Source organism: Plasmodium falciparum, assembly GCF_000002765.6.
Source record: "Plasmodium falciparum 3D7 genome assembly, chromosome: 10".
In the NCBI taxonomy this organism is placed as follows: domain Eukaryota; phylum Apicomplexa; class Aconoidasida; order Haemosporida; family Plasmodiidae; genus Plasmodium; species Plasmodium falciparum.
Genome location: NC_037281.1, coordinates 1,250,001 through 1,264,149, shown reverse-complemented (window position 1 = coordinate 1,264,149; position 14,149 = coordinate 1,250,001). Strand labels below are relative to the sequence as shown.

General features: G+C 18.7%; 6 protein-coding genes across 6 annotated transcripts; 3 read left to right on the top strand and 3 right to left on the bottom strand.

Moving 5' to 3' along the window:
• Positions 1 to 1,080: 1,080 nt before the first annotated feature.
• On the bottom strand, positions 1,081 to 3,840 carry PF3D7_1031300 (conserved Plasmodium protein, unknown function; the record flags this gene model as incomplete). Its single annotated transcript, XM_001347555.1, has 1 exon — positions 1,081 to 3,840. One exon carries the CDS (start codon positions 3,838 to 3,840, stop codon positions 1,081 to 1,083), a length of 2,760 nt encoding a protein of 919 aa, XP_001347591.1.
• Positions 3,841 to 5,671: 1,831 nt separating this feature from the next.
• PF3D7_1031200 (MORN repeat-containing protein 1) lies at positions 5,672 to 6,766 on the bottom strand (the record flags this gene model as incomplete). The annotated part of the gene is made up of 1 exon (XM_001347554.2): positions 5,672 to 6,766. The coding sequence occupies one exon, from the start codon at positions 6,764 to 6,766 to the stop codon at positions 5,672 to 5,674; it is 1,095 nt and encodes a 364-aa protein (XP_001347590.2).
• Positions 6,767 to 8,563: 1,797 nt separating this feature from the next.
• Positions 8,564 to 9,307, top strand: PF3D7_1031100 (conserved Plasmodium protein, unknown function; the record flags this gene model as incomplete). The annotated part of the gene is made up of 2 exons (XM_001347552.3): positions 8,564 to 8,694; positions 8,884 to 9,307. 2 exons carry the CDS (start codon positions 8,564 to 8,566, stop codon positions 9,305 to 9,307), a joined length of 555 nt encoding a protein of 184 aa, XP_001347588.2.
• Positions 9,308 to 10,079: 772 nt separating this feature from the next.
• On the top strand, positions 10,080 to 10,733 carry PF3D7_1031000 (ookinete surface protein P25; the record flags this gene model as incomplete). The annotated part of the gene is made up of 1 exon (XM_001347551.1): positions 10,080 to 10,733. One exon carries the CDS (start codon positions 10,080 to 10,082, stop codon positions 10,731 to 10,733), a length of 654 nt encoding a protein of 217 aa, XP_001347587.1.
• Positions 10,734 to 12,342: 1,609 nt separating this feature from the next.
• Positions 12,343 to 12,999, top strand: PF3D7_1030900 (ookinete surface protein P28; the record flags this gene model as incomplete). Its single annotated transcript, XM_001347550.1, has 1 exon — positions 12,343 to 12,999. One exon carries the CDS (start codon positions 12,343 to 12,345, stop codon positions 12,997 to 12,999), a length of 657 nt encoding a protein of 218 aa, XP_001347586.1.
• A 467-nt stretch (positions 13,000 to 13,466) lies between these two features.
• PF3D7_1030800 (calmodulin, putative) lies at positions 13,467 to 14,105 on the bottom strand (the record flags this gene model as incomplete). Its single annotated transcript, XM_001347549.1, has 1 exon — positions 13,467 to 14,105. The coding sequence occupies one exon, from the start codon at positions 14,103 to 14,105 to the stop codon at positions 13,467 to 13,469; it is 639 nt and encodes a 212-aa protein (XP_001347585.1).
• Positions 14,106 to 14,149: the final 44 nt, after the last annotated feature.

Below are 14,149 nucleotides of genomic sequence, written 5' to 3'. Positions count from 1 at the left end.
TTCATCAAAAGCCTTAGACACTTGAAAAAATTAATAAAAAGACATAACAAATATTTAAAATATTATAACACTAATATATATAAACGTTAACTAATTATTTAATTCTCTTTAAAAATAAAAAAAGGAAAAACATTTATAAAATATACAAAATAAATAATATATAAATATATATATATATATTTATTTATTTATTCATATGTATAATATTATAATAATGTATTTTCACTAATGTTAAAAAAAAAAAAAAAAAAAAATTAATATATATATATATATATATATAATATAATATAATATAATACAAATTATAACACGAAAAAAAAAAAAAAATTGAAAAGTAGAAAAAATTAAAAATATACATATATATATATATATATATATATATATATATATATATATATATATATATATATATTTATTTAATAAATCCTATAAAAATTTACATTTAAAATTATCCATATTTATATAAACATGTACTTTTTTTTTTTTACTTTCACTCTTCATATAAACAAAATTTATTTATATAAAAATATATATGTATATATATATATATATATATATATATATATATATATATAATACAAATATTACATTGAAAAAAAAAAAGAAAAAAGTAAAAAAATATTTTTTAGACAGTTATAAAATTTTGTCCAAAGGTAACATAAAATAATAAAATAACAATATTAATATATATTATATATATATATTTTTTACACATAAAAAAAATAAATAAAAAAAAAAAAAATATATATATACATATATATAATATAATAAAATATATTTACATCTAATTTTCTCCAAATATTGAAATCGTTCAGTAATTTTAAGGGGGAAATTAAGAAAAAAAAAAAAAAAAAAAAATTAAATAAAAAATAAAAAATAATAAATAAAAAATAAAAAAACTATATACACATATATATTTATATATATTTATATATACATACTATATAAAATATTTAGTGTTATTATACCATTTTTCAATATATACATACCATATATAATATATATATTTTTTTTTTTATTTAAAAAAAAAAAATTCTACAAATTACTTATATTTATAAATAAAACAGTTCAACAATGTTTTTATTTAAAGAAATCAAATTTCCAGAAATTTTTTGGAGAGTCATTAATTTTATTATGATATCTATGTCGTGAAAAAGTTTGTATAATTTTTTTTTTTTTTTTTTCTTTTTCTTTTTCTAAATCGTTTTCCTTTTTTATATTATCCATGTTTAACATATTACCATTTTTTTTTTCGTTCATAGATGCTTTCTCAGTATCTGTGTGAGCATTCAAGCATGTTGGGGATAAGGAATGTGAATAATATATACTTTTCTTAGAATTATTCATATGAACTTTTTTATTTAATGGATAATTATCCGCATTATTTAAATTATCCGCATTATTTAAATTATCCGCATTATTTAAATTATCCATATTGTTTATATTATCCTCATTATTTATGTTATCCGCATTATTTATGTTATCCGCATTATTTATGTTGTCCGCATTATTTATATTATTCGCATTATTCATTTTATCTACATTATTCATTTTATCTACACTATTAATATCATCCGTTGAACTATTTTTACTACGTACATCTTTATTAATGTTTATTTTTTTTTTTAATTGTTGTTCATTTTTCATAAAAAAATTCTTGTGCACACATTTCCCTTCATCATCATCTGAATATATTTCATTATAAAACGATTTACAATCTTTACATTCAAATCCTTGCATATTTTTTCTTTTCTTTCCTCTTATAACTTCAAAAAACAAGTTATTATTTGGCCTTTTAATGATTTCCTTTTCGTTTGAAATTTTTTTATTCAGTTGATATGATTTGAAGTCTTCTACTTTTTTATAATATCTTTGTGACATATTATTTTTTAAATCGTCCTGCTCGTACATATTATTTTTCCCCCTTACATAGTTGTCATCACTATCTTTTGAATCAAAAGAAAATTGTTTTTCTAATTTAATTTTTTCTTTTTTACATTCCAAATTATTATTTTTTTCATTACATAAATCGTTAATTTTCTGTGGACTTTCTATATTTATATTCTCATTTATTATTTGTTTTTTTTCTTCATGTATAATATTATTGCTTGGTGGTAATTTATTTGCGCCTCTGGATGAAAGGTGACTATTATCATAAATATTATTACAATGTTTATCTTTTTTAGGTGACATCTCATAAATATTATTACAATGTTTATCTTTTTTAGGTGACATCTCATAAATATTATTACAATGTTTATCTTTTTTAGGTGACATATCATAAATATTATTACAATGTTTATCTTTGTTATGTAATATACCATAAATATTATTACAATGTTTATCTTTTTTAGGTGACATACCATAAATATTATTACAATGTTTATCTTTGTTATGTAATATACCATAAATATTATTACAATGTTTATCCTTTTTAGGTGACATATCATAAATATTATTACAATGTTTATCTTTATTGGATGACATATCATAATTATTATTACAATGTTTATCTTTGTTATGTAATATACCATAAATATTATTACAATTTTTATCTTTATTAGGTGACATATCATAAATATGATCACTCTTTTCATTATGTTCATCAGAAGCATGATAACTAAATCTTTCTGTAAATATATGAGATCTTGAAGGATATTTAAAACTGTTATTATAATAAGATATATAATTTTTCTGATGATTATTTATAATATTTTTTTCCATATTACCCTTTAAATTATTATTATTATTATTATTATTGTTGTTGTTGTTGTTGTTATTATTATTGTTGTTGTTGTTGTTGTTATTATTATTGTTGTTGTTGTTGTTGTTATTATTATTATTGTTGTCGTTGTTGTTGTTGTATTGTTTTAATTTGCTGATATTATTTTTTTCATTAATTTGATACTTGTCCATTTGTTGAGTATTATGATTTTGCACATAATTTTTTAATTTAACATTATATTTTTCATAATTCTGTTCATGATCTGTTTCATCTTCTGTATGATTTTCTTTAAAATGTTGATTTTCATTATCTTTATCATATTTTAGATTATGATATGTTTCCTTTTCCTCTCTTAATTTATTGCTTATTTTATATAGATTTTCTATTCTTTCACTAACATATTTAAAATGGGATTCCTGAGGATATAAGTACATATCATTTTTATTTTTATTTTTATCATGAAATGTATACTTAACTAATTTAGTTCGCTCATTCATAGATTCTTCATTTTTATTATATACATGTTTATCATTTAAATTATTATGATATTCTTTATTTTCATCATAATGTATAATTCCATTTTTATATTTATTATTATAATAATTTATTTTATTATTTTCTTCGACACTTTTTAATTCTTTTTGTTTTTCTAATTTTTTCAATAAACTTATTTTATTTCTATCTATAATACTTTTTAAATACACACCAAATGTACTATCATTAGATGATGAACTAGAATCCATTTTTTTTTTTTTTTTTTTTTTCTCTTCTTCTATCATTATATCTTCCCTTTCAACATTACCTTCAACATTACCTTCAACATTACCTTCAATTTTTTTTTCAACTACATTTCCAATTTTATTTTCATATTCATCTTCATCTTCCCTTTGATCATTTTCATATTTCTTCAAAAAAAAATTCTTCCTCCTTTCATTCATAATATCTAAATTCTCATTATATTTTGCCTCTTCTAATACTTTTATTATTTTGTGTAGAAACTTCTTTTTAAATTCTGAGATTAATTCATCAAATGCATTTTCCAAAACTGATTCTAAACCTATACCCTTCTCCTTTCCACTTGATGAAAAATTAACTTTTCCAGTACAGCTAGCCATTTTCCACCTATTATATATATAATAATAATAATAATAATAATAAAATGGATCTATGGATATATATATATATATATATATATATATATTTATATATATTTATATATATTTATATATATATATTTATATATATTTATATATATATATATATATATATTTATATATATTTATATATATATATATATTTATATGTGTATATAATATATATACAACTCCTCAGTGGAGTGTTTCAAGGTCAGGTCAATTTGATTTGAGGTTAAGAATAGAAAAAAAAAAAAAAAGTAAAATAATAACGAAGCTTATATATCGAATTAACTCATTACAACAATAATAATATTAAGTGGGTATACTAATATATATATGGAAAAAAAAAAAAAAAAAAAAAAAATATCCATAAAAATAAATATTTATATATATATATTGAGAGAGAGAGAAAAAGATGTGTTGAACCTACACATATATACCCTTATATATGTTTTAATTTTTCATTTTGAGAAATAAGCGAAAAAACAAAAAACATATTATTTTTTTTTTTACCAATATTTATAAATATATACAAAATAATATTATACATATATAAAATTTTAAATAATTGTTATATTTAAAAAAAAAAAAAAAAAATAAATATATATATAATATATAATATATATATATTATGTATATTTAGGGAGGTATAATATATAAAAGTTAATAATAATTTTACTTTATTTAATATGATATTTCCCCTTAATTTTTTTTTTTAACAAGAAACTACATTGGTAACATAATACATATATAATATATATACATATATATAATATGCATAGAATATTTCCTCCCTTCCTTAAATATTTCCTAAGGGATATAAATATAATGATCACCATTTATTTTATTTTATTTTTTTTTTTTTTTACAATTTTTTTTAGGGATAGATATATATATTACATATAAATATATATTTAATAAGGGTAAATGAGTACATGAAATTTCCCATTTTTTCTTTTTTCCTTTTTTCCATTTTTTCATTTTTCCATTTTTCCTTTTTTCCATTTTTTCCATTTTTTCATTTTTCCATTTTTCCATTTTTCCATTTTTCCATTTTTCCATTTTTTCATTTTTCCATTTTTCCATTTTTCCATTTTTCCTTTTTTCCATTTTTCCTTTTTTCCTTTTGTTTTAATTTTAATATTAAATAAAAGGCTCAAAGAAATTTAATAAGATTTAACACAAGAAAAAAAAAAAAATATATATATATATATATATATATATATATACAATATATATATATATTAAAAATGTATTAAAAAAAAAAAAAAAAAAAAAAAAAAAACGGAAAATTAAATAAATAGATAATAAAAAAATTAAAACACAGTGAAAAAAAAAAAAAAGAAAAAAAAAAAAAAGAAAAAAAAAAAAAGAAAATCTAAAAAATAAAACATAAAGTATGTTCATATATAAAGCTAAACAAACAAAAAAAAAAAAATTAATAAAATAATTAAGTAAATAATTACAAATTTGACAAGGTTTACGGGTAGTACAAATTTTTGAACATCTATGAAATGCTCGTTTGGATTATTGTAAATATATATATATATATATATATTAAATTATTAAAAAATAATTAATGTAGTTTTAAGGGTGAATGAATGAGGAAAAAAAAAAAATAAAAAATAAAATATAAAAAATATAAAATAAAAAAAATATAAAATAAAAAATAATACATATATATATATATATATATATATATATATATACTTCACTTTATTATCATTTTATTATTTTATTATTTCATTATTTTATTATTTTATTTTATTATTATTTTATTTTATTATTATTTTATTTTATTATTTTATTTTTACAAGTCGGGGTCGTTCCAGGGGGAAGATGGGGTTAACTCATAATTTATTACCTTTTCAAGTAAACCTGAATTCCATATTCCCTGTAGTATATGTCCATTAACAAAGGTTAAAGTACCTTTTCCATGTTTTCTATTAAATTGGAAATGTCCAGAATAAATAGTACCATCTTCTTTACATGTAAATGTACCCATACCATGTCTATGATCATCTAACCATTCTCCTTCATATTTATTTCCATTATTATATAATAGAATACCATATCCATTAGCTTTATCATTTTTCCATTGTCCTTTAAATTTATCACCTGAAGCATATATTAATTCTCCTTCACCACATTTTTTAGCATATTTCCATTCACCTATATATTTATCTCCTTTACTATATGTGAGAGTACCCTTTCCATGAACTTTATCATTTTTCCAATAACCTTCATATAATTCTCCATTAACATAGGCAAGTGTTCCATAACCATTTTTCATATCATTAATCCATTCCCCTTCATATTTATTTCCATTTAAATATTTATATACTCCTTTACCTTCCATTTTTCCATCAACCCAATCACCTTCATATATACCACCATCAGCAAAAAAATATGTTCCTCTACCCTGCATTTTCCCATCAACCCAATCCCCTTCATATGTTTCAGCTATTTTATTTTCATTACCTTTATATTTAACACATCCTTTACCATGTCTTTTATCATTTTTCCATTCTCCTATATATACATCGCCATCTTCATAAGTATATGTTCCTCGACCATGCATTTTACCATCTAACCATTCTCCTTCATATTTATCACCATTATTATAACATAACATACCAAATCCATTTATCTTCCCATTCTCCCATTCTCCTTCATATATATTCCCACTAACAAAATTTGCAATACCTTTCCCATGTATCTTATCATCAACCCATTCACCTTCATAGGTTGCACCATCAGCATAAGTAAACTTTCCTCGCCCCTCTCGTTTCCCATATACAAAATCTCCTTCATATTTTTCATGCTGCGAATATATTAATATTCCAAACCCGTGAAACAGACCGTCTTTTATATTCCCATTGTAGCAGTGTGTTACTTCAGTCATTTCAAAAAAAAAAAAAATAAATAAAATATAATATAATATAATATAATTAAATATAATAAAATATAATAAAATATAAAAAAATATAAAAAAATATTAAAAAATAAAACAAAAGTGCTGGTACTTTCCGACCATATATTTAAACAGATTGTGTATATGGAAATATATAAGCATTCACATATACATACAAACAAACAAACATACATACATATATACACATATATATGTCAATATTTTTATATGTTTACATAATTAAACAGTGTCGATTATATTTTTATACACCAGTATTTAATTTAAATTTATTTTTTTCTATTTTAAATATTTATTTATTTACAAAAAAAATAACATTACCAAATAAATAAATAAATAAAAACAAAAAAATAAAAAATAAAACAAATAAATAAACAAATAAATAAAAACAAATAAATAAACAAATAAATAAACAAATAAATAAACAAATAAATAAACAAATAAATAAACAAATAAACAAATAAAGTTTATGTATAAGTATATATATATATATATATATATATGAACTGTATAGTAATAGAATGATTGCACTTAAATTTTCCCTCTATTTTATTTCACATGATACGTAGCACTGGTTATTCTATGTACACATTGCCACCTTCAAATTTTTATAAAATTCTTTTTAAATCATCATCAAAATGAATATATAAATACAATGTCGATATACGTCAAAAAAAAAAAAAAATATATATATATATATATATATATATATGATAAATATGAAAAAATTAATAACGCGCATTTATATATTGTTTACATATAAATAATTTTCCCCATAATATTATATTTATATTTATAATATCATTCTACACGTTTATAAAAAAAAAAAAATAAAATAACTACTATTATCTTTCTTATGCGTGTATCAATATATGTGTTAATATATATTTATATTTATATTTTTTTATTTTTATTTTTTTTTTTTTTTTGTGCATGTAGATTTATTGTTATACATATTTAAATAAAAACTATAAATTTTGAATGTTAACCATAAAGAAATAATATATAAAATAAAACTGAAAATAAAAAAAATACATAAAAAAATACAAATATTTGTAGGTATAATTATTTATATGCACGAACAGGTTAAAAAAAAAAAAAATTACCAATTCAACGACTTTGTTCTACCTATATATTCATTCATAATTTATAAAAAAAAAAAAATGGATCCTACTATTATTTTCTCATATCATATTATATATATAATATTATAATATGATGTATATATTATATGTATAAATTTCAAAAGGGAAAAATTTTTTTTTTTAAATATTATTATCGACTTAATCATTTAATTCTATTATTATTATTATCCTTCAATTTATAAACAAACCAACATATAAATAAATAAATATATATATATATATATATTATATGTGAATCTTATAAAATAAAAAATTAAATAAATTATAAAACTTTCACATCTTAAAAAAGTATAACATTTTTTTTTTTTTTTATAAAAATATTATGTTTTAATATTTTTATTTATTTATTTTTTTTTTTTTTCCATATTTTTATGCTTTGATAATATCCTTTGAATAATGCCATACTTTTCTTATTTTTCATTCATCAGAAAATGTTTTATTAATAAAAGCCATGTGATAATAAATCCTTGAAATCAAACAATGATTTTAATTAATATATATATATATATATATATATATATATATATATATTTATTTATTTATTTATATAATAATAACATAATTTTATATTATTCTTTTATTTTTATGTTCCAAGATATGATATAATGAATTTCCCCATTTTATCATGAAGGAACAAATAATCAATGCCAAAAGTATAATAAATGATTGTATTATTTATGTAAGAAAATATTTTAGTTTCCATGATGCAACAGTATTATTGATAGATGAACTTATAAATATCATGATAAATAATGAGTATGTTTATTTATTTTTTTCTTTTTCTTCTTCTTTTTATTGTGTATAATAAAAAATAGTTTGTCTTAAAATATACACAAAAAAAAATTTATATATGTATATAAACGATAACTAATATATTTATATATATATATATATATATATATTTTTTTTTTTTTTTCTTTTCTTTTTTCTTCTCTTTTTATATAGATGTGTACCCCTGGATTTGATTAACCAAAAGGATGAGTTACATATACTTGTAAAAAACGAATTAAAGTATGAATTTCTAAGAATCTATGAATCATTAAAATGTACATTAAAGGATATAAATAAATGCCTAAAAAAGTTAGTACAAGTAAAAAAACAAGTAGAAGATTATACAACTCATAACAAGCTTGATATATTAAATATGTTACAAAACTTTTTAAAAAAAACATTAATATATTTTAAACAAGATTACAAATTAAAGAAAACATTATATCATGCAATGATTCATATTGATAAAAACTCCGATGACGAAATAAATCGTTTAAAGTTAATTTGGAAGGAAACTCCATTTTTATATTTAATCATTCAAAAATTTCATCTTAATAAAATAATAACGGATTGTTCTCAATTCCTAAACAAAACATAATAAATAATAAAAAAAAAAAAAAAAAAAAAAAAAAAAAAAAAAAAAAGATACTTCTCTATGTACATATATATATATATATATATATATATATATATATATATATATATGTATATCTCACAGAGCTTATAAATGTTGCTTGTGTAGAACATACGTTCCTTTTACTAACATAAAATATCAAATCCAAAAAAATGTTCATACACCAATTCTTAGAGAAAAATCAATAATTAAATATATATATATATATATATATATTGCACACACAATTATTATTATTATTTTGTACATACAAGGAATAAAAAAATAATTTTTTTTTTTTTTTTTTTTTTTTTTTTTCTGTACTGATACTTATAGAGTTTGGCTAGATATATAAGGAATATATATTTACAAAAAAAAAAAAAAAAAAAAAAGTTTTTTTTTTAATAAATATACAATAATCCGTTTATATAATCATTGTAAATAAATACATATTATTAATTTTAATATTATTTATATTTTCTATTTTATTATTATTTTGTTAATTTATAAAATATTATTATGTCGTTTTTATAAACTTCAATATAGATTTTTATTTGTAATTGTTTTTATTAGAATCTTATTTTATTTCTTTGTTTTCTTCAATTTATTCATTTTTTTCGTTATCTTTTTTTTTTTTTTTTTTTTGTCTTATTATTTTTATTTTATTTTTCTCATTTGTTAATAAATTGTTGTGAAAACAAAAAAACAAAAAAAAACAAAAAAAACTCATACCTTATATTTTTTTATTCTTTTAAAAATGAATAAACTTTACAGTTTGTTTCTTTTCCTTTTCATTCAACTTAGCATAAAATATAATAATGCGAAAGTTACCGTGGATACTGTATGCAAAAGAGGATTTTTAATTCAGATGAGTGGTCATTTGGAATGTAAATGTGAAAATGATTTGGTGTTAGTAAATGAAGAAACATGTGAAGAAAAAGTTCTGAAATGTGACGAAAAGACTGTAAATAAACCATGTGGAGATTTTTCCAAATGTATTAAAATAGATGGAAATCCCGTTTCATACGCTTGTAAATGTAATCTTGGATATGATATGGTAAATAATGTTTGTATACCAAATGAATGTAAGAATGTAACTTGTGGTAACGGTAAATGTATATTAGATACAAGCAATCCTGTTAAAACTGGAGTTTGCTCATGTAATATAGGCAAAGTTCCCAATGTACAAGATCAAAATAAATGTTCAAAAGATGGAGAAACCAAATGCTCATTAAAATGCTTAAAAGAAAATGAAACCTGTAAAGCTGTTGATGGAATTTATAAATGTGATTGTAAAGATGGATTTATAATAGATAATGAAAGCTCTATATGTACTGCTTTTTCAGCATATAATATTTTAAATCTAAGCATTATGTTTATACTATTTTCAGTATGCTTTTTTATAATGTAAATATTATAACAACATATATATATATTTTAAATGGTAAATTATCAAGGTTAAAACACTTTTTACAGTTATGAATAATTAATTGAACTTTTATATGTATTATTATTATTATTATTACTATTGTTATTTTTGGTTATTCTTTTTTATTACTATTATTTATTTTTTTTTATATTTTTTTTTTTTTTTTTTATATTTATTTATTTTTTTTTTTTTTTTTTTTTTTTTTTATTAATTGCTATAAAGTGGATAATTATTTATTATAATATAATAAATATATTTATAGATCAAATTATATTTAAGTTTTCTCTGAACATTGAAAAATTATAATTTCTTATAAGACAAAAAAAAATACCATGAACTCTAATAAAATGATATCTAATATTAAAATTTGGTAAATTCAGAAAGATATCAACTTGGTAAAAAATAAAAGGTAAATAAAACTAAGTAAAATTTTGTCATGATAATATATATACATTATAACTATTATTTTGTGAAAATAAGATTGATAAAATTATTATATATATATATATATATATATATATATACATATACATATATATGTTATTTAAAATAAAGGTACAAAGAAATTATAAAAATATTATAATTCTTTTTTTTTTTTTTTTTTTTTTTTTTAATTCTTCTATTTTTTTTAATTAGCTAGCTCATAATTTTTCCGCATCGCTAGTCGCTTTAGTTGTCTAATATATTTTTTTTTTTTTTTTTTTTTTTTCTAATATTAACTTCTTGTTTCTATTATTTTAGATATAATATCATTTTTTTTTAGTTTTATTTCATATGATTACCTCTTAAAAATCCTTCCTATTTTGGAATATATTTATTTTACTTTGCCTTCAATTAAAGGAATAATAGATTATTTCAACGTAAAACAATATTGACATATGTATTAATTGAAATATTTTGATGACTTGTTCATGCATTTGGACAGGATAGTTACAAAACTAATTATATAGTCATAAGAGATAAAAAGAAAAATAGAATATAAAAATTAATATGTATTAAATTTTACACACATGATTCTCTATATATATTATAACCTATATATTTTTTTTTTTTTTTTTTTTTTTTAATAAGAAAATATACAATTATTATGTAAATACATATTAATGAATTTATATATATATATATATATATATATATAGGTTATTTTTTAAATGCATAGTAATAAAAACCTTTTAATTAGTAAAAAGCTATATTTCCTATTTATTAAGTTACCTTACTAAGACATGTTCTTTCCAATATTTACCTGAACACATATTTATTTACATAGGGAAATATATATATATATATATATTCATTAAAAATAAAATTAAAATAAATAAATAACGATCTATACTTATATGTACAAAAGAACAAAACTTATAAGAATAAATATAAATTATATATACTCACAAAATATTGTTATAAATCTTACTTATTTGTGTTTCTTTTTTTATGGTCAATTTGTCTTACATATACATGAATATTGTGCACAAAATTATATAAATTGTAATCTTTTTTTTTTTTTTCTTTTTTTTTTTAAATTTTATATATTTATAGATATGTACATTATTAATAATCACTTATTATTTTATATTTTTTAGTTTTTTATACAATGAATACATATTTTAAGGTACTTCTTTTTTTATTTATTCAACTTTACATAACGTTGAATAAGGCTCGGGTTACTGAAAATACAATATGTAAATATGGTTATTTAATTCAGATGAGTAATCATTATGAATGTAAGTGTATTGAAGGATATGTATTAATAAATGAGGACACGTGTGGAAAAAAAGTAGTCTGTGATAAAGTTGAAAATTCATTTAAAGCTTGTGATGAATACGCTTACTGTTTCGATTTAGGAAATAAGAATAATGAAAAACAGATAAAATGTATGTGCAGAACAGAATATACTTTAACTGCTGGAGTATGTGTTCCTAATGTTTGTCGAGATAAAGTATGTGGTAAAGGAAAATGTATAGTAGATCCTGCAAATTCTTTAACACATACATGCTCATGCAATATAGGTACCATACTTAACCAGAATAAATTATGTGATATACAAGGTGATACACCATGTTCATTAAAATGTGCAGAAAATGAAGTGTGTACATTAGAAGGAAATTATTATACATGTAAAGAAGATCCTTCATCTAACGGAGGAGGAAATACTGTGGACCAGGCTGATACATCATATAGTGTAATAAACGGAGTAACCCTAACACACGTTCTGATTGTATGCTCAATATTTATTAAATTGTTAATATAAAAAAAAAATATATATATATGTATATATATATATATATATATATATATATATATATAGTCATATGATTTGCATCTTATTTCTTTGAAATGTTCTTTTGTAATTATATTTTGTTCGATGATTCAACAAATTATATATGACATATTATACATTATATAAAAAAAATAAAATAAAATAAAATAAAATAGATATTATATATATATATATATATATATATATATGTGCTTCTTTTTTTTTTTTTTTTTATACCGTTTAATTGTTTAAACCTAACTAATAAAACACATTTTATAAGTTGTGCAAAAAACATATTGTTTTCTTAAAAAATCAAACACACATATATATATACATATATATATATATATATATTTATATATGCAAATATTATAATGAGATAATTTATATTTCATATGGACAAGTGAAAAATATGAAAAGAGCATATTATAAATTTTTTTTTTTTTCATCCTTTCATGTTAACATAAATTTTTTATCATTTTCGATAAAATAACATAATCTATTTTATCTACGTTTTTGAAATTTATTGAGTCCAAAAAGAATTTAAAGTCCTCATCTGTAATTTTTTCATCAGAATTCATAAGAATATATTTTAATTTCTCCATATCCATATAACCTTTATTTTCATTATCAAAGATTTGAAAATATTTGATTAATTCATGTAATGATATAGGTTGAGTATATATATTCATAAAAATTTTTAAAAATTCTTCAAAGTTAATATGTTTTTTATTTATTATTTTTTCATTTAAATGATCCTTATTTTTAATTAAAGAATTTTGTGTTTTTTCTTCATTACTTTTTATATTACTAAATTTGGATATTGAATTTTTAATATCATATTTTTTTTTTATACTATTAATAGATTTATTATTTTTTTCATCATTATCCTTTTGTTCTTTATCACATTCTTCTATACCATCTTCAAAATGCTTATTTATTATTTCATCCAGATCTTTTTCGTTTATTGTTTGCCCCAGGACGCGTATGAGTATTTTAAATTCTTCTGGGCTAATTTTTTTATCATTATTGTTGTCAATTAAGTTGAAATTTTTTTCAAACAAATCAATTTTGTCTTCTGGGAAATTCACCTGCATTTTCTATTAATATAAATAAGCAACAAAAAAATAAAATATATATA